We start from the raw sequence: 17799 nt of genomic DNA on the forward strand, positions 1-17799 counted from the left end.
TAAAATGGATATATTATACCAAATATTATTTATAAGGTTGTTGACTTATGTAGTATAGTTATATAATATATATAGTGGCGCAAATTGCAAAGCACGAATCTATGTATCATCCTACTTATATAGTGCGTTTGTCAATTTAAGAAAAATCGTGTGAACAGAATTGCTGATTTAGTCTAAAATATTATATAACGAACGTTTATATTCCATTAAATTGTGTTTCAGTATAAAGCTATGTTGAGATGGAAATGAGTACGAACTTAATTAAGTTCTATGTTCAATAGTTCATGTTCAATCAAATTTGCGTTGAACAGACTTTTATATTATCAATACTTAGTCTAGCATTTGGCTGACTATATAACTCTAAATCTTAGAATGCATGTGAAATGTGAAACATTTGGCTGATAATTTCTTTTTTTTTCAGATGTTTTCACATTCCTTTGTTTTTTCTTTGTGACGACTATATAATAAATGTTTGCAAACTGCAAACAATAATCATATGTTACTTTTCTATTTTTAATTAAAAGACAAATTGCTCTTACATATTTACATAATTTGAAAAATCAAAAGCCATGTTTATATTTTTTATAAATATATAAACGTAAATCCAAACATAGGCGTAAAAGCATAGACGAATTATGCAGATTTATGGAAAAAAAACATACATGAGATCTTCGGCATGTCGCAAAGAGTACCGTCAGGCATAGATGTCATAAGACGGCTCAGGATGATGCAATCAGGCGTGAATCTTCATGAAACAGATAAAATTGGCGGCCATAGAATCGTCTTGTAATATTTCTCATAGTTTGTAATATAGCATAATTAACCATCGACAAAAAAATAGACGTACGTAAAAGATGTATATCCACTTTCCAATTGTTTTATTTTTCTGGTCAAACTCATTTTGCTAAATCAAACACAAAACATAAATGATAGATACAAACCTAATAAAAACGGATGATCATTATATAAAACATAGTAGATTTAGTATATGAAACTCCTTGTTCCACAAGAAAAACCCAAAAAATTCCACAAGAAAAACCCAAAAAAGAAAGATCTCACACATTTAAGATATGTCCAAATAATTTATTACCATTTTAACTAATAATAATAATAATTATATATATATTATATAATTTAATATTTCTAACTTCAAATTTTGATTAAAAATAATAAGTATCCACCATCTTGTTACAAAAACTGAACTTATTTCAACACATAAACTTCTATAATTTTCAACATTTATAAAGATATACAGTAACTGATATATATATATATATATATTTAGAAAACATATATTCAGTGGAAGAACCTCAACCATCATTTGTGCATAAAATAGTATAGAACTATTCAGTCTTTCACAATACCACATTTCTTTTTATAATCCAGAAAACATTAAATACAGGATATAGAATATGAGAATCTTGATTGAATGGCAAGCAGTAATACCAAAAACAATAACAAGTTTCCCAAAAATGGATATTGTGTATTTTTACAAATTAAAGAAAAAAAGGAAACAAATCAAATAAAAATGAGCAAGAGAATAAAAAATATAGAATAAGTGAGTGTAACGATTCGCCGCGTGTGTACAAAAAGATTCTTTGTTCCAATCTTAATTAAACCAAATTTACACAAACACCCTCGAGATTCCACTTAATTACAGCGGCTGCGGTTCACCGCGTCCTTCATCTTCTTCCCCCAATACCTTTTCTTCCTTCTTCTTTATAAATAAACGTCTCTCTCGCAGCTTCTTTGTCTATCTTATTGTTTTTTTATTTCTTCGATGGTTCAGACAGGTACAGATAAGATGGGTCTTAATTTGAATCTGTCCATGTACTCTCTAGCAAAACCCTTGTCTCAATTTCTCGACGAAGTGTCGAGGATCAAAGATTATGATTCGAAGCTGTCTGAAATCGATGGGTATGTCGGAAAATTAGAGGAAGAGAGGAAAAAGATCGATGTTTTTAAACGGGAACTACCTCTATGCATGCTCCTATTGAACGAAGGTATACTGATTCTCAATTGTTTTCAATCGATTTGTGTTTTTGATATTGAAGAAATGGGTTTCTACGTGTAGCGATTGAGACGTTAAAGGAAGAGGCTTCATCATCAGTGGTGATGGCATCAGATGGTAAATTAGATGTGGGTGAAGGGGCAAAAGTGGAAAGTGATAATAAGAAGAACTGGATGAGCTCTGCCCAGTTATGGATCTCCAACCCTAACTCCCAATTGCAATCGGTAAAAAAAAAACCAAACCTTTTGATGTTCTGTTTTGTGGTCTTAACCTTTGATCATTTGTGAACAGACAAACGAAAAAGAAGATCGGTCTGTGACTCATAAGCCTATTCAGGGAGGGGCATTTACGTCATTTAACCTTCCTCCAGCTCCTCTGTCTCTCAGGACTCCAACATCAGAGATACTTATGGATTATAATCATCAGTTCAGCAAACCTATGCAGAGCCTTCACAGTCAGAAGAAAGAGCAGAGAAGGAGATGGTCACAGGAGCTTCACCGTAAGTTCGTTGATGCTCTTCATAGCCTTGGAGGGTCACAAGGTTAGTACTTATACCTTAAAAAAAGAAGCCAGCTTTGTTGTTGAATTTTAGATTGGTTGTACTGAGATTATGTTTTTTTTATGTTTGTTGATGTGAGACCAGTGGCAACACCAAAGCAGATTAGAGATATGATGAAGGTTGATGGTTTAACCAATGATGAAGTCAAGAGCCATTTACAAGTACAAAATCTCTCATCTTTTTTTTTTTTTTGACAAACTTAGTACTTTGGTATGTGAATGAATGATTGTGACAGTTTGTGAAATGATATTTTATTGCAGAAGTATAGAATGCATATCCGGAAGCATCCAGCAAAGACTTTGTCATCCTCGGATCAGCCTGTTGTGTTAGATAAAGAAACTCAAAGCTTGATAAGTTTGACGAGGTCTGATTCACCACAAAGTCCGCTTATTGATGGAGGTTTGTTCAGTAATAATGGACATAGCTCAGAGGAGGCAGAGGATGAAGAGAAATCTGATGGACGTAGCTGGAGAAGTGTTTCAAATAAGAAGAAACAAGGGTTGGATCTTGAGCTTTGAAGACCAATCATAATACTATGCATAGATAAAAGTTACCAACTTATGTTGTTATATGCTCAAAAAACTTGAAAAAGTTTGCTCGGGAGTTTTGTAGATGTAAAACATGAGAGAAGGGAATATAGATAGAGAGAAGAGATCAAACTCTTCAGGTTTGTGTTATTTTTTTTTTTTACTTTATAAAAAAAAATTCTCATAAATCAAAAATTTTGTTCTTTTTGTTGTCTGAATGTACAAGTCCTTTTCTTGTTTTACCGTCGGTAAGCAGGTAAACAGCAACCTTGTCGGTGTAAGACATGGTTTTCTTCAATCTACCTAATATGAAGAATGATTATGGAAAAAGAAGAAAGAATCTTTTATTGTCAAAAAGACAAAAATCGTAGGATAAAAGATAAGATTTTTTTTTTTCTTAAAATTGACAACAAGATAACGATTTGAGATTTTTTTTTTCTTTGTTGAAGTAATGAGATAGAAAAAATTGATTCACGGATATGAATTATTAATCGATATGATTTTTTAATCCACGAGATTTGCATGTTTGGTAGCTTCTTTGTCTTCGACATCATTGTCTTTGAATTTCATATAATTTTAAAAACTATGTGGTTTAACTCACAAACCGGTGTAGCCACCTGGTTCTTCGGAAAATTGATTTTGATTCAATCATGAGGTTTTTTTATGGGCTGTGGGCCAAGCAGGCCACATCTTCACCTTCATCAATATTCACATAGATCGGCTAAGGCTTTAAGCAACTACCGGGGATCTCCGTGAGTCTCAAATGACTTTTAACATTTTAATAGTATACCACTCATAACTTGACAAATGTTATATATACAGTTTTAATATATTTATATGAATATTTAAATTTTATAATCTGGTATATTTGTAGATGATGATTTTGTATCATAAAAAAAAAGGAAATTTGTAACTAACAAAGATGATTTGAAAAAATTATAGACTATTAAAATTTGTGAAATTATCTGGGTTAAATAATAAGATAATTAAAAATCTAGGAAGAATTTAAAAAAGTTTAAAATAAATGATGAAGTGTCAATTTTTGGTGCACCATTTTATTTAGATGATTTCATGAGAAGGGAGAAAATTAAATTTTATATATGTGGATACCAATAATATGGTATATTTATAGATGATAATTTTTCATCACCAAAAAAAAGAGTTTTTTTTAGTTAAAAATGATTAGAAAGAAATTATTGACTATTAGATGGTCTATTAAAGTATTTGGATGATGAATAAGATTATTTAAAAAATAAAAAATATAAAAAATCTTAAAATTTTGTGATAATGTGTGAAGTTTTGCATGAGTATATATATATATATAGACTGTGAGAGGCTCCATAAGAAACCCACCATCATGCATTGTTGTGGGTGCCCTAAAGAGTTTGAGCTTTTGCTAGTTTCACCCGACTCAGAGAAGCAATGAGAAGAGAAATCGTGACGATTCAAGTTGGAGAGTTCGCAAACTTCATCGGTTCTCATTTCTGGAACTTCCAGGTTAGTTGAACCAAATGATCTCGATTATCAAATTTAAGGTTGAGAACTTTTTGCTATTCATTGTGTGTAGGATGAATTGCTTGCATTGGCGAGTGACCCCGAAAGCGATCCAATCTTCCCAAACCATAATCTTGACATGGACGTCCTCTACCGCTCCGGTGAGAACCAGCAGGGAGTTTCTACATACACTCCTCGTCTGCTTTCAGTCAACTTCGAAGGTATTAATTATTAAACTAGATGATTCCTTTTGGTACAAGATTTCATTTGCTAAATTGCAACTTTTAAGATATACATCCTCTTTTATGCAGTTATTTTTATAGAATTTCATTTGCTTGGTTTTATTTTTACTGTTATTTAACTCCATTTATACAGTTACTTAGTGCAAGCAAGGTTTTGGATTTGACTATATGAATGGTTGTTTCAAAGATTTAAATATCACTAGGCAGTGGTCAAGCGCCTTATAGAGGATTATTGTTTAGACGTACGCCTAAGCAAATACCCGATTTGTCGACTAAGCAGACGCCTAGACCGATTTTTAGAACACTATGTACATGCATGTTTTTAGTTTTTTTTTTTCCGTCTGAAACATTTTCACCGTTGAGGGGGTCACTAGGCTCCATGCGCTCAAGCGGTACCCTCTACAACGAAGGTTCTTCATCAATATCAAATTCTTCTAAAACCTGGTCAGAGAATGCTAATTCTTTTTTTTGGAAATTCAATTTTTTTTTGGAAATTCAATCTCTGTTTCACAATCTATCAGCCTCTCCCTCTGCCTTTACCGTTTCCTTCTATATTTGGAAACCTTGTTGGGAGGAGGGGTGAGATCTTGAGCACTCCGGGGTCGGATTCTATGTACAGAGGCTCACTTGATGTTCACTCCTTACCAGTAGCTACAAGATGGAGACCCTCGAGCGTGATTTTGCCGTTCTTGGAGAGTAGATTGGGGAATCTGGAGAGGCTTGGGATCCAAAGGGGAGCCATGGGATCATATGTGGCAAGGAAGTGGGGATTTGGGGAAGAAGAGCTTCAGGATATGAGGGAGAATCTGTCAAACATGGTATCTAAGCTGAGTCCTCATCACTCTTCGGATTCAGATTCAGATTAGAGTTTTAAAGTTATGTCTTAAAACGAAACCAAACATACCAAACATTTAGTTACAATTGATCAAATATGAACCATTGCTACTTTTGTGCACTATATGATTGTGTTGCCTCTCTCTCTCTATCCATGGCTTAAGGGATCAGTGACCTGATGCACCTTACGGGCCTCGGCGCTACTGTACTGTCCCACAGCTCGAGCATGCGGAATTGATTGCTTCCCGGCTGCAAGGGCGTTGACATTCTCAACTAGATACTGTCTCGGGAGCCTTCCCACCACATTACCTTCCTCGTTGCCTTGTCTATCGAGGAATGCAAAATGAGGAATGCCTTCAACACCAAACTCGTCCAGCTCTTGCTCCCATTTCGTGTTGTCCACATTTAGCATCACAAAGTTAACCTTGTCCCTACAAAAAAACACAACACCACAATGAAACTTAAACAAAGCACATAGACAAAAGGGCCTATAAAATGTTAAAATAACTCGAACTTAATGGTTCTCCTCTGCAACTAGAATCTTGAAAGCTTTAGCTTGTTCAATAACATCTAAAAGTTCCAAATCCATTCCTCAACAAGTTCCCATATATATTAAACAACAACGCAAGAGTGGATCTACTCTGCAACCAGAATCTTGAAAGCTTGTTGTTAATTAGCTTCTACAATAGCCAAATCTATTCCTAGAGAAGTTTCTTAATCCATTATACCAAAGCAACACAAGGCAATAAGAATCTGCAAAGCTCTAACTTGCTCAGCTTCATTCCCCAAACAAGTTTCCTAACCCACTGGACTAACACAGGATCAACAAGTACTTCTGCAACTAGAAAGCTCCAGCTTATTGTTCATATCTATATTTAAAGGCTTCATTTTTAAAGAAGAATGTGATCATACACACACACACATATAAAAAGAGCATTTACTTGTATTGCTGCTCGATTTTGTAAACATCAGGGGCAAGTTCACGACAAACCTCACACCAATCAGCATAGAACTCAACCACTGTCGGCTTCCCATTCGACAAAGCCTAACAAAAAAAAGAAATCATTAAAGCATTTCGTATAAAGCTCAATCTATAAGACCAACATGATAAAGAGTCCAACCTCCTCGTAAGGCAACGCTGAAGCGGTTAAATCCTTCAAGGAGATCCCAAAATCAAGCCTTGTCGATAGAAACAAGGCCAAAGCCGCAACAACAGAAGCAACAGCGACTCTTCTATTAACATCCCTGTTTGGTGATTCAGGAAACCCAGAAGAAGCTTCTTTCGTCGCAGGTGAAGTTTCACTAGTTGAGCCATTATCCACCACCAATTTCTCCTGAATCACAAAAAGAAGATTACTTTAGGTAAATTCACCATCGACCCATATAACAAAATCGAGACTTTTTCACCTGGGGTTCGGAAGATTCTGGCGTTGCTTGGCAACGAAGAGCACGAACTCGAGAAGGAGCTACTGTTTGAGTTAGGAGAAAAGGTTGAAACTTTCGGTTGATTCCTTGAGTAGATGATGGAAGGCTTAACGAAAACACTAAGCGAGCTGCCATCGAGTGAGACAGAGATGACAGAACACACAAAAGGTTTCGACTTTACAAGTCGATGATGGCTTCTTCGTCTCTGCGTCTAAAAGCTATTAGCAACCACACATATTAAAAATATGACAAACGACTCGCTGTTCCCGTTAAAACGCATAAAACATCATGATGTCAAAAATAGTCCAAAACGACACGCAGTTCTCATTAAAATGCATAAAACATCACATGTCAAAAATAGAAATGTTCATCTTCCTAGATCCATAAAGAAGAAAGGGTTTTAGCCTTTTAGGGTACTACAAGTAGAGCCATAAACGCTTCCTCTTTCTCAGCTAACGTTCTCGTTTTGATTTCGAACCTACCCAGAAACCCAATTCTCAAGCTTGAGCCATGGTTGAAGAAAAAGCACCAGCTTCGGCTTCGGAACTCGAGCAAACCCTAGATCCTAACCAAACCTCGATCGAATCTGTAGGCACTGAATCCACCTGCAACAACGCGGCAGAGAGTGAGAAGACGCTTGAGTTCGCAGACGAGCTGGCCGAGAAAGGCTCACTCTTTTTGAAAGAGAGTGACTTTGCTGAAGCTGTCGATTGTTTCAGCCGTGCCCTCGAGATCAGGTTATTCATCATTTCAAGTTTCGATTTTTATTTTTTATTTTGGGTGTTGAATTTAACTAATAGATCTGTGTTACTTTTGGTTATGTGTTCAGGGTTGAACATTTTGGTGAGCTTGCGTCTGAGTGCGTTAAGGCTTATTACAGATATGGATCTGCTCTTCTGGGGAAGGCTCAGGCTGAAGCTGACCCGCTTGGTAACAACATGCCTAAGAAAGAATCTGAAGCTCAGCAAGAGTCTAGTGGTAAGGATATTGCAAACGGTGAGGAGTCTGTTGTGTCTAGTGACTACCCAGAGAAGCAAGAGAGCTCAAGTGGTGGCCATGAAGGTACTCAAATTTTGAGACTTGTCAGTCACCTATATATAGACTTGTGCTTGCACCTCCATTCACATTAAGCTTATGGATTGTAATGTATTAAGGATTGTGTCTGTAAAATGCTTTTGTAGGTTCTGATGGTAAAGAGGATGGTGAAGATTGTCAAGAGGATGACGTATCTGACACCGATGCTGATGAGGATGAGTCTGATTTGGATACGGCATGGAAAATGCTGGACATCGCAAGGGCTATTACTGACAAACACTCAACTGACACAATGGAGAAAGTGGATATTCTCTCTGCCCTTGCTGAAATCTCCCTCGAGAGAGGTTTAGTTTCCTTCTCATTTCACCTCGTAATGTCCCATTTTCTCATTAATGATGGGTTATTGAACAATGCAGAGGACATTGAGTCTTCCTTGAGTGACTACAAGAAAGCTCTGTCCATCTTAGAGCGATTGGTTGAACCAGACAGTCGACACATAGCCGAACTGTATCCTTTTCTATATTGTTTGTTATTCTTCTTCTGTGCGTTGTGTTGTATGAACTTAACTTGAACATTTCAGAAACTTCCGCATATGCATCTGTCTAGAGACTGGATGTCAAACTAAGGAAGCAATACCTTACTGTCAGAAGGCTGTGTTAATCTGCAAAGCTCGGATGGAGAGGCTCAGTAATGAGGTCAAGTGTCCATCTGGATCAGCAACTTCCTCAACTGTCTCTGAGAAAGAAGCTGAGATCAGAACCTTATCTGGTCTCGCAGAGGATCTAGAAAAGAAGGCAAGTGGAGCTTAACCATCGTTTGACATTAAAAAACTCATACTAATGTCAACTTTTGTTTTGCTGCAGCTTGAGGATTTGAAACAACAAGCAGATAACCCAAAGCAACTTCTTGCTGAGCTAATGGCCATGGCATCAGCTAATAAGGCAAGTGCTAGTGACAAGGCTGTTGCTACTGCTGCCGGTGTAATGAGCTCTTCTCGGATGGGAACTGCGAACACTGGGAAGGACTTAGAGTCGCCTACAGGTTCAGGAGTGGGAGGGGCATCATCAGGTGTTACTCATTTGGGTGTTGTTGGAAGAGGAGTGAAGCGAGTTTTGTTGAATGCAGAATCAAGTCCATTGAAGAAACAAGCTCCTGAGTCTTCTGACAAAGCTGATGTGTAACTCTTCTTGGATTGGAAAAAAAACTTATATTACTACTGAATGTTTAACAGAAGAAACAGAGAAAAACGTTTTGTTACCTCCCCATGAATCCCTTAAAGACTATATGTTCCAGTTCTGTATTGTAATTTGAGTTCGTTTAATCGTTTTAATCTTTTTTTTTTGGCTTACTATTTTTGTTAATCAATCTATTTGTTCTCTCTGAGCCTGTAAATGTTATGGCCTTATGGGTCTCCAAAAGATTATTGATTCCAGATCATTAGTACATGTGGAAAGCCATCATTTTGTGGTATAGCTGTTTTCACTTTTGGTTTTAATCACAAGCTAATTATTGTGACTAAAAAGACTAATTATTAGTGATTAAGATATCATATTTCTAGATCTTGATAATTGCTTGTAACAGCAAGATGATGTTTGGTTAAGAAATAAGAACAAAATCCATAATTAAGCAAAACCATTATGCCTTTTATGAGCCTTTGACCCCATTGTTGTCACATCTACTTCTGTCTTTCCACCTCTGTCTGAAAAAAGAGAGGACCCTTTCCTCTGTTTTTTTACTTTTGTCATCTATCAAAGTTCAACTCTGATAGAAGCATGTAAGAATGACAAGGAATAGAAGAGATAACAAAGTCTCAGTTCATGGAAGTGGTCAGAACGGCGTCGGTTGGAACAAGCTCAAGCATTGGTCTACGTCTTGGACAGGTTCTGTTCTCTTCTGCCTCACTTCTTTTCATGTGCTTCAACGATGACGACGACTTCTACGCTTACACTGCCTTCTGGTAAAAAAAAAAATAGTTGAAAATATTTACATTTTAAACTATAAAACAATGTTTTGAAGAGACTTCTGACGGTTGTGGAGCAGCTATTTAGTTACAGTGATGGGTTTAGTGACACCATGGAGCGTTACGTTAGCCCTACTTGAAGCGTACTCCATCATCGTTCAAAGACTTCCTCTGCAAGCAACAGTTTTATCTGTCATCGTCTCTGGAGACTTGGTAAGTTCTCTATACTTCTCTATGTGTGTGTAGAATCTAAGCTACATTCATCTACAAATGTAAGACGCAAACAAAAGGAGATTAACATTATTAGTTCATTTGATTAGAAACGTGTGTTTTAAATGAACCAGATATTTCGAAGAGGTCCAAATAAATTAATTGTGGATACTGGCTAGTAATAGACATAGTGGATATACGATTATATCTTGATTGGTTGCTATCAAAATACAATCTAAGAACCTTTGGTATTGCAACACATTTCACAACTTTTCATTAGCTTTTCTGCGATAACTTATCCCACTATAAATGTCTGTTGTGGACCAGATGAGAAAAAGATGGATGTCCAAACTGCATTAGCCACTGAAAGGATAAAGCTTTATCTATACACCAACTTAGTTATCTAATAATGGTATCCACTGTAAAAAAATAGATCCGGTGTTCTAAATTTTCAGGTCAATAATCTGTTGTTTTCTTGTTTAACTTAGACTCTACTTTTTTTATTTTTATTTTGGTAATCGACTTTGTGGTGCAATCTCAAACTAATAAAGCATTAATAGTATAAGTTGTGGAAATTATCATATCTAATATTAAACTGGTTCATCTGAAACGAATTATACCAAAGCTAGATAAAGTTGATCCAACATCTAGTACATCGCAATTATCAATGGAATGTCGATCGCTTGCTTTGCTTTAATCACTAGATTACATCAATTTGTACATCTATGTTGTCGTTGTTGGATGGTGGTCGACTCTCTAAATTTTGATGACCCTTCAAAGGAACTTAATTCAATGTCGTTTTTCTTTACATTTATAATAAGTATAACCAATTAACACAAACACACATGCAAAAACAGAAGTAGTATAGTCTAAATTAAGTGATGCAATGTAGTGAAAAATAAAAGCATACATATTAATGAGATTTGTAATCATAATCTCCTTATAATCTTTGTGTTTATTCAGGTTTTGTCGTTTTTATCGCTGGGAGGTGCATGCTCAACGGCGAGCGTGACCGTAATTTTGATTGGTGCTGGAGAGAAGCATTGTGATCGGTACAAGTTATCGGCGACAATGGCGTTCTTGTCTTCGTTTCTTTCCTTTGCTTCCACTTTCTTTAACTTTCGTCTTCTCCCTTCTCTATTTTCTAGTTAGTCAGATTTTTGTTTCACCAGTTTATAGTTATTTCTCTTTTTATAGTTCAGAGAAACGTGATAAAATTGTATCTTTGTAGGAAAATAATATATTCGAATTGTTTCTCAGTGCATACATTATAGGATTCGTATTCTTAGATATCCTAAACTCGCACCAATGTTATAGTTGTACTTTGGATCCACTTATCTTTAGGTACTAAAACATAGGTCTAGTTTTGAAATCTTTTTTACGATATTTTAAAACCCTACATTCTGTATTTGTTTAATTCAATTAGCAAATGTCATATCGGATGCCCCATTAGAACACTGTATTTATAGAAAACTGTTGTAGCATTTTAACTGTAACAGTTTTGACCTTGTTTCTTGTTATATAGTACATAGTTGGTAAAGCTTATTGCAGAATTGCACATGTGTCTACCGAAACTTTCTAAACTATATCTGCACCAAACTTATCAAAGAAAACTAATAGTGACATAAAACATAACAATTAAAAGCCAGGAAAGTAACTTTTTTAATGACAAAATAAAAGCTTATAATTTGCGTAATACGGTCCAACTAATAGTGAAGTAATCAGATTGTTTTTTATTAAAAAGTAATCAGATTCTTAACAAACAAGTTTTGTCAAACACCCAAGCTCAACTGTGAGCCATTAGTAGGTCAAAATCTTTGTAATCAAATTGTTTACATATAGTTTTGTCTTTTTTTTTGGTAAAATTTGGTACATATAGTTATTAGTTCCAAAAAGAAAATCATATTCAGATTTTAAAGTGAGACTCAATAATCATTTTCAATTAACAACATCAATTTAATATGATTAAACTATGATACCATCATACTATTAGATTACCCTGATCATGATGTTGAGAAAATGTATATTTCTCTTTCTAATACAATAGACGGGAGGGAGGCATATAGACCTGAACTATATCCTAAATCTTAAGTGTCTGACACAAATGCATCGGGTTTGCAAATATGTGGATCTGAATTTTAAAATATGTATTTATATTAGCATACATACAGATGAATCCAATTAATCAGAAAATAAATTGTACAATTTCATTTTATTTGCTTATAGATGAGAACCGATTTTTGGATATTAAAATGTTCAGTTTTGTTTATTAAACCCACCTGCTTGTTCAAGTGCATGCACATACAGATTCACGTGATCCGTACGTAAGTTCCTATAGATTTTATTAGATACCCAAATCAATACATAAACAATTTTCTTAAAAAATTAACATCATATTAAATCAATCTTTTTAGAAGTAAGTTTTACTGCAAAAAGCTAAGTTATAAACCTGTTTATGTAATATTTCAAATATTTTGTAAGTGATCAATCAAAGGAGAGGAACCCATTTACTCAACCGAAGTGAGAGTGGTTTTTTAGGGGGGGGGGAATGAGAGTGTTTTAAAATGGCTTTTTTATAAGAAAGTAGTAATTAAAAAGACTAAAAATGAACAATTTTTTTTTTATATTACTCTAAATTTTACATATCAAAATTATTGATATGCATATATAGAATGTTGGGAAAAATCAAGACCAAAACAATAATAGTCGATACTTCTATGACCCATTTAATCTAAAGCGCCCATAACTAACTAAAAGATAGAGGGACCCAAGACAACCTTGCATGATGATGAAACTTTGATTCTAAATTTCTATGTAAGTTATAAGGTGGGAAGTTTCATCGTAATGAAGAGTGTGAGCTTTTTTCAATGTATCTAAACACACAAAACAAGACCCCAAAAATCAATATATTCCATATCGTATGAAACATATCTTTTAGCTTTAGAAAATAATTAAAAATTGATCATTTGGATATTTCAAGTACGTCAGATAATAAGAAACTCCAATAATTTTTGTTTAAATAGTATCGTAAATTATACAAGTCGACATATAAATAAAAACATGCAGGGACCGCCATGATCAGTGCTGATTGTTTTTAACTAATTCCTTATGATTAGTTATTCTGATGTGAGTACAAATCATTAGTAATCCAATAGAGTACTGGTGCACATGTTAAACGGGAGCTTTCACCTCTTCGATCCACACCAAAAGAGAGAAAAAAACAATCATATCTAAAAACAGAGTCCGTCAAAAAAAAAACAGAGTAAATGGAAGCCTAAACAATATCTTCACGCAGCTTAAAAATTCACATAACTTTGCAAATGGAATAATCGACTGAAAATGTTTGAACTGTTATGGTGGGAAACAAAAACGAGTCATCTCAATTCAAACCTAACTGGTGACACCTAGAAGGCTTATATCTAATCAAATCGAATATGTTTCTTTATTGAGATATGTGTAATTTGGTAGTTTGATATACTGATGTAAAATAATATTGTAAGAAAAAAGTTTTGGAAGTCCAAGAAAGCATTCTTTTGCTGGTCAAAGAGGTGATAATTGATTCGATCTTCTCATTTTGTGGGGTGAGACCGCAAGAGGAGAGCATCCATGAAGCTTCATACAAAAGCATGGAGCATGTGACAGTTCTCTTTTTTCCTCTACTTAACAAACCTTTCAAGTAATAAATCATTATTAAATTTCACAAGTGCATGTATATTTTAGATTATTTACAGCAATAAAAGTTATTAATAGAAACAAACACACGTAATTACGACATAAGTATCTATAATATAGAACAAAGACATTATTGTGTACAAAATATTAAAACACAAGTTATGAATGTATTACGACTAACAAGCATTGCTTCGACAGTCCAGCATCATCTTTTTCATCTGACTTGTATGTAATAATGTTTGAAAAATGATTTTTTATTTTAAATTTCTTCATTGATATACTGTAATAAAGCCATTTCCGAACAAGCAAGAAATGATACTATACATATTAGAATATCAAACGCATATTGAGCATAGTGTCCATAGTTTATATCAACTGAGAGAGTTTAGATGATTAGTTTCAGCCTGTAACGATCCATTATTAGGCCATAGTCAAATCGCTTATTTATTATTACAAAATTTAGAGCGGTCGTTTGACCCAAAAGAACATGAAAACAATAGTAGTATACTAGTATTAGCTAAACGCTTCATTTCTGGCTGGCATCGGTGTGATAGTTGACAATTAACCACCTACTGGCCGACGCATCATCCAAATTCCAATAAACAACCAAATAAAATTTGAATGATACACATAATTCTGAACCGCATACACCGATTTCTATTTATTTTGACTTTGTTGTATTTAAAAAGATCATATCAGAAAGCATGAACAATAACGAGCGACGTTAACAGGCAGCAAGGGGCGTAACGAGTTTTCGCCAACTCCATTAAGATTGTCCGACTATTGTGGGACCGATAACGATATGTGGCATCTCATGACTCATGAGTCGAAAGAAGACACGTGGATATAAGTCATCAGGCCACGTATACCACTGGACACTTCTTCTCTTGCTATTCTTACGCTCCCTCGTTTATGCTCCGTGGACTCTCAGCGTTTACGTAACTTGTTACATAATCTATAGTATACTTTATTACGCTCAATCAGTCTCATTTGGTGGTATAAAACATAAATTTATAAAAACTGTAACGTTATAAAGCAAAAAGAAAAACCTTATGATTCAGGACGAAGTTTACGTCCAAGGACTTGAGACATTGATTGAAGTTCAGTAGATCAAGACTAACTGCGCGGTGATTGTAATTATGATCGAACGGTTATATAATCATCTTATAAATTCGTATAGTTGTGTAAGGATACAATCCAATCACTATTTTACAAGTTTTACTGAATTGTAGATTCCGAGAGATACTAACAAAACCCCAGAACTAAAGATGGTGGGTGATTAAATATTACTATCTATTTTCCCGAAACCATGCTCAGAGTCTATGCAGCTTGTTATCACCTAACTCACATATAGAATATGTTCTCGGAAGTGTATATCTATACATCGATCAAGAAAATCAGATCATGTTTTTCTTACATTCACAATCAGACCATTTTAAAACAGCTACTTGATATATTCTCTTTAGTTATCGTCGTTACATGAATTTGTTGTTTTTTTTTCTCCCACCTTCCTTTTTTCGTTGAGTAAATGCCTCTACGTATAAATTAGAAAGGTAAAATAGTAGTCCTTACGCAACTTAATTGGTAAACCAAAACTGCAAACAGGTCTACTTGCAAGGAATATGCGAAACCATGGTCGCAAAAGAAAAATGATTACTATACTTAGCTTAAGTCATGGCCACTTAGTTATATTCTTTATTATCAAACTACACTGTTTCAGTACGCTTCATTAACTACTTTGTTTTAGAAACATACCACCAATAGATCATAAACAAAGCGTAAAAATGATCAAAACATTTAAATGTATATATATAATAATATAAGTGAATCAAATAAAAACACACGATAAAATTATAGGGAAAACAACACATGTTATATATCTTGACGAATTTAAAGGACCCCGACAGCTTATTCCCCAATCAAAATCAAAGATTTAAAAGTGACAAGAAAGTTCATAATTATTCAGATGCAAAAATGGTAATTAATATATATATTTAAATTTGTAACCTAGTCATAAAAGGCATCAATAAAAATGGACCCTATTGTTTTATGTCGGATATTAAATTTTAGATCTTTCATCTTGGTAAGTTAACCCTACCATTCTACCCCAAACGCATTTTTTTTATCAGTGTAGTAAATTGATAGTTTACCTATTCACAAAATAAGCGAGTTCTTCATAATACATACACTCATAAACCCAGCTATTACACGCATATTTATTTTCTTATAGACATCACATACTAGTTGGTAAATGTTACATGTACGTACGCGCGAAAACAGTTCTATTTAAAGCTTCAAAGGTAACTGAATCTATACAAGAAAGTCATAATAATTAAGTGCAGTCACTGACATGGTAATTATACGTAATAATAATCATAATAAAGTGGTAAAAAATATCTAAACAAGACAAAGCTGTCATCCTCTCCCCACCACTTATACAGCCTGTAATCACACTCCTATTGGTCTACAAGACGACAAAATCCTACGTGGCATCTTTTTTTTTTTTGGCATCAAATTTTTCTAACACACAAAACATAAACTCTCTCTATTTATAACACAACTCTTCGCTTTCTCTGACCACATTATTATTATTCCCACTCCTTTCACCGGAAAACGAGTTACGACTTACGAGTCAGCTCAACGAGTTACCAAGAATCAAAAGAAATACATAATATGGGTATATGCAGTTCGACCGAGTCGACTCAAGTGGCGACGGCGAAGCTGATCTTGCAAGACGGGAGGATGATGGAGTTCACGAAACCCGTGAAAGTCGGATACGTTTTGCTTAAGAACCCCATGTGTTTTATCTGTAACTCGGACGATATGGAGTTCGACGAGGCCCTCTCCGCTATTAGCGCCGACGAAGAGCTTCAGCTAGGGCAGATATACTTCGCTCTTCCTCTTCGCTATCTTCGTCAGCCACTTCAAGCGGAGGAGATGGCTGCATTGGCCTCTAAAGCTAACTCTGCGCTCATGCGAAGTGGTGGTGGCGGTGGTGGAGGAAGCTGTCGCCGGAGACGTGTGGATCCTATTGTTGCGGGTGATAAATATCGCGTTAGAGTTGCCTCCTGTGATGATACGGTGGGTTCAGGCTTCGGAAGGAGGAAGGGGAGAAACGCTGACGGTGGTGGTGGTGGTGGTGGTGGTAGCACTAGTAGTCGCCGGAGGAGAGAATGTTACGCGGCGGAGTTGAGTGTTATAGAAGAGTGAATGGTGGTTCTGGAATTTGTTGATAGTTGTAATTATGCTGAGGGTAGTTTAGCCATTTAAGAAAAAAACAATATGCAAATTTAGCAATTTAGGAAAGTTATCTTATGGAATTTTAGTAGCATCTCCCATTGATTTGTGACATTTGTCGAATTAAGCTCTGTTCCTACACTTTTCCTTTTTCTCATGAAGACTAAAATCTCTATGGTGGATTTTTTTTGGTTGATCTATACTATTAGTCTATTAGTAATTATTGGTCATTTAAATAAGCAGAATTAATGATACAGTAGTTCATCTTTCGAATACACAGAAATATATACTACTAACTAATACTATTTCATTATTTATATAAGAATACGAAAAGAACATGTGACTTGTTCCAAAAATCTCGTAACGCGGTGTTGGATAGCAAGATAAATTAAAATTCAAGGTTACGCAATATTGTCAAATTTCATACATACATGCATACGTGATATTACATTCGTATGTATCTGGTTTATCTTTTCACGTTGACAAAAAATAGAGAATGTGCTTTCACGTGTCTAAATCTTCAGTAATACTACAATTGTTCCTTTTAAGAAATTTCATGTCATTTTCTATCACGTTAAATTCATTATCATATA

At 34.9% G+C, this 17799-nt stretch overlaps 6 protein-coding genes across 7 annotated transcripts; 5 read left to right on the plus strand and 1 right to left on the minus strand.

The window, feature by feature from the left end:
* Nucleotides 1–1689: 1689 nt before the first annotated feature.
* On the plus strand, nucleotides 1690–3305 carry LOC106441182 (transcription factor HHO5-like). Its single transcript, XM_013883027.3, has 5 exons — nucleotides 1690–2003; nucleotides 2075–2235; nucleotides 2303–2552; nucleotides 2655–2731; nucleotides 2831–3305. Exons 1-5 carry the CDS (start codon nucleotides 1781–1783, stop codon nucleotides 3086–3088), a joined length of 969 nt encoding a protein of 322 aa, XP_013738481.2. The 5' UTR covers nucleotides 1690–1780; the 3' UTR covers nucleotides 3089–3305.
* Nucleotides 3306–4447: 1142 nt separating this feature from the next.
* Nucleotides 4448–5791, plus strand: LOC125580516. The gene is made up of 3 exons (XM_048745036.1): nucleotides 4448–4594; nucleotides 4665–4812; nucleotides 5482–5791. Exons 1-3 carry the CDS (start codon nucleotides 4520–4522, stop codon nucleotides 5697–5699), a joined length of 441 nt encoding a protein of 146 aa, XP_048600993.1. The 5' UTR covers nucleotides 4448–4519; the 3' UTR covers nucleotides 5700–5791.
* Nucleotides 5696–7317, minus strand: LOC106441099 (thioredoxin-like protein HCF164, chloroplastic). The gene is made up of 4 exons (XM_013882926.3): nucleotides 7075–7317; nucleotides 6789–7001; nucleotides 6609–6712; nucleotides 5696–6098 (listed from the first exon to the last, which is right to left on the minus strand). The coding sequence occupies exons 1-4, from the start codon at nucleotides 7225–7227 to the stop codon at nucleotides 5816–5818; spliced, it is 753 nt and encodes a 250-aa protein (XP_013738380.2). The 5' UTR covers nucleotides 7228–7317; the 3' UTR covers nucleotides 5696–5815.
* Nucleotides 7318–7467: 150 nt separating this feature from the next.
* LOC125580517 (NASP-related protein sim3-like) lies at nucleotides 7468–9462 on the plus strand. 2 transcript variants are annotated; one of them, XM_048745038.1, is made up of 7 exons: nucleotides 7469–7654; nucleotides 7715–7829; nucleotides 7922–8154; nucleotides 8274–8471; nucleotides 8544–8634; nucleotides 8708–8921; nucleotides 8991–9462. In XM_048745038.1, the coding sequence occupies exons 1-7, from the start codon at nucleotides 7603–7605 to the stop codon at nucleotides 9306–9308; spliced, it is 1221 nt and encodes a 406-aa protein (XP_048600995.1). In that variant the 5' UTR covers nucleotides 7469–7602; the 3' UTR covers nucleotides 9309–9462. The 2 variants fall into 2 exon arrangements, with proteins under 2 accessions (XP_048600994.1, XP_048600995.1); XM_048745037.1 differs by having other exon boundaries at nucleotides 7468–7829.
* Nucleotides 9463–9714: 252 nt separating this feature from the next.
* On the plus strand, nucleotides 9715–13499 carry LOC106433403 (CASP-like protein 5C1). The gene is made up of 3 exons (XM_013874529.3): nucleotides 9715–10084; nucleotides 10168–10300; nucleotides 11261–13499. Exons 1-3 carry the CDS (start codon nucleotides 9945–9947, stop codon nucleotides 11447–11449), a joined length of 462 nt encoding a protein of 153 aa, XP_013729983.2. The 5' UTR covers nucleotides 9715–9944; the 3' UTR covers nucleotides 11450–13499.
* A 2970-nt stretch (nucleotides 13500–16469) lies between these two features.
* Nucleotides 16470–17404, plus strand: BNAC01G01990D. The gene has a single exon (XM_013809900.3). The coding sequence runs from the start codon at nucleotides 16643–16645 to the stop codon at nucleotides 17177–17179; it is 537 nt and encodes a 178-aa protein (XP_013665354.1). The 5' UTR covers nucleotides 16470–16642; the 3' UTR covers nucleotides 17180–17404.
* The last annotated feature ends 395 nt before the right edge of the window (nucleotides 17405–17799 follow it).

Source organism: Brassica napus, chromosome C1 (assembly GCF_020379485.1).
Source record: "Brassica napus cultivar Da-Ae chromosome C1, Da-Ae, whole genome shotgun sequence".
NCBI lineage: Eukaryota > Viridiplantae > Streptophyta > Magnoliopsida > Brassicales > Brassicaceae > Brassica > Brassica napus.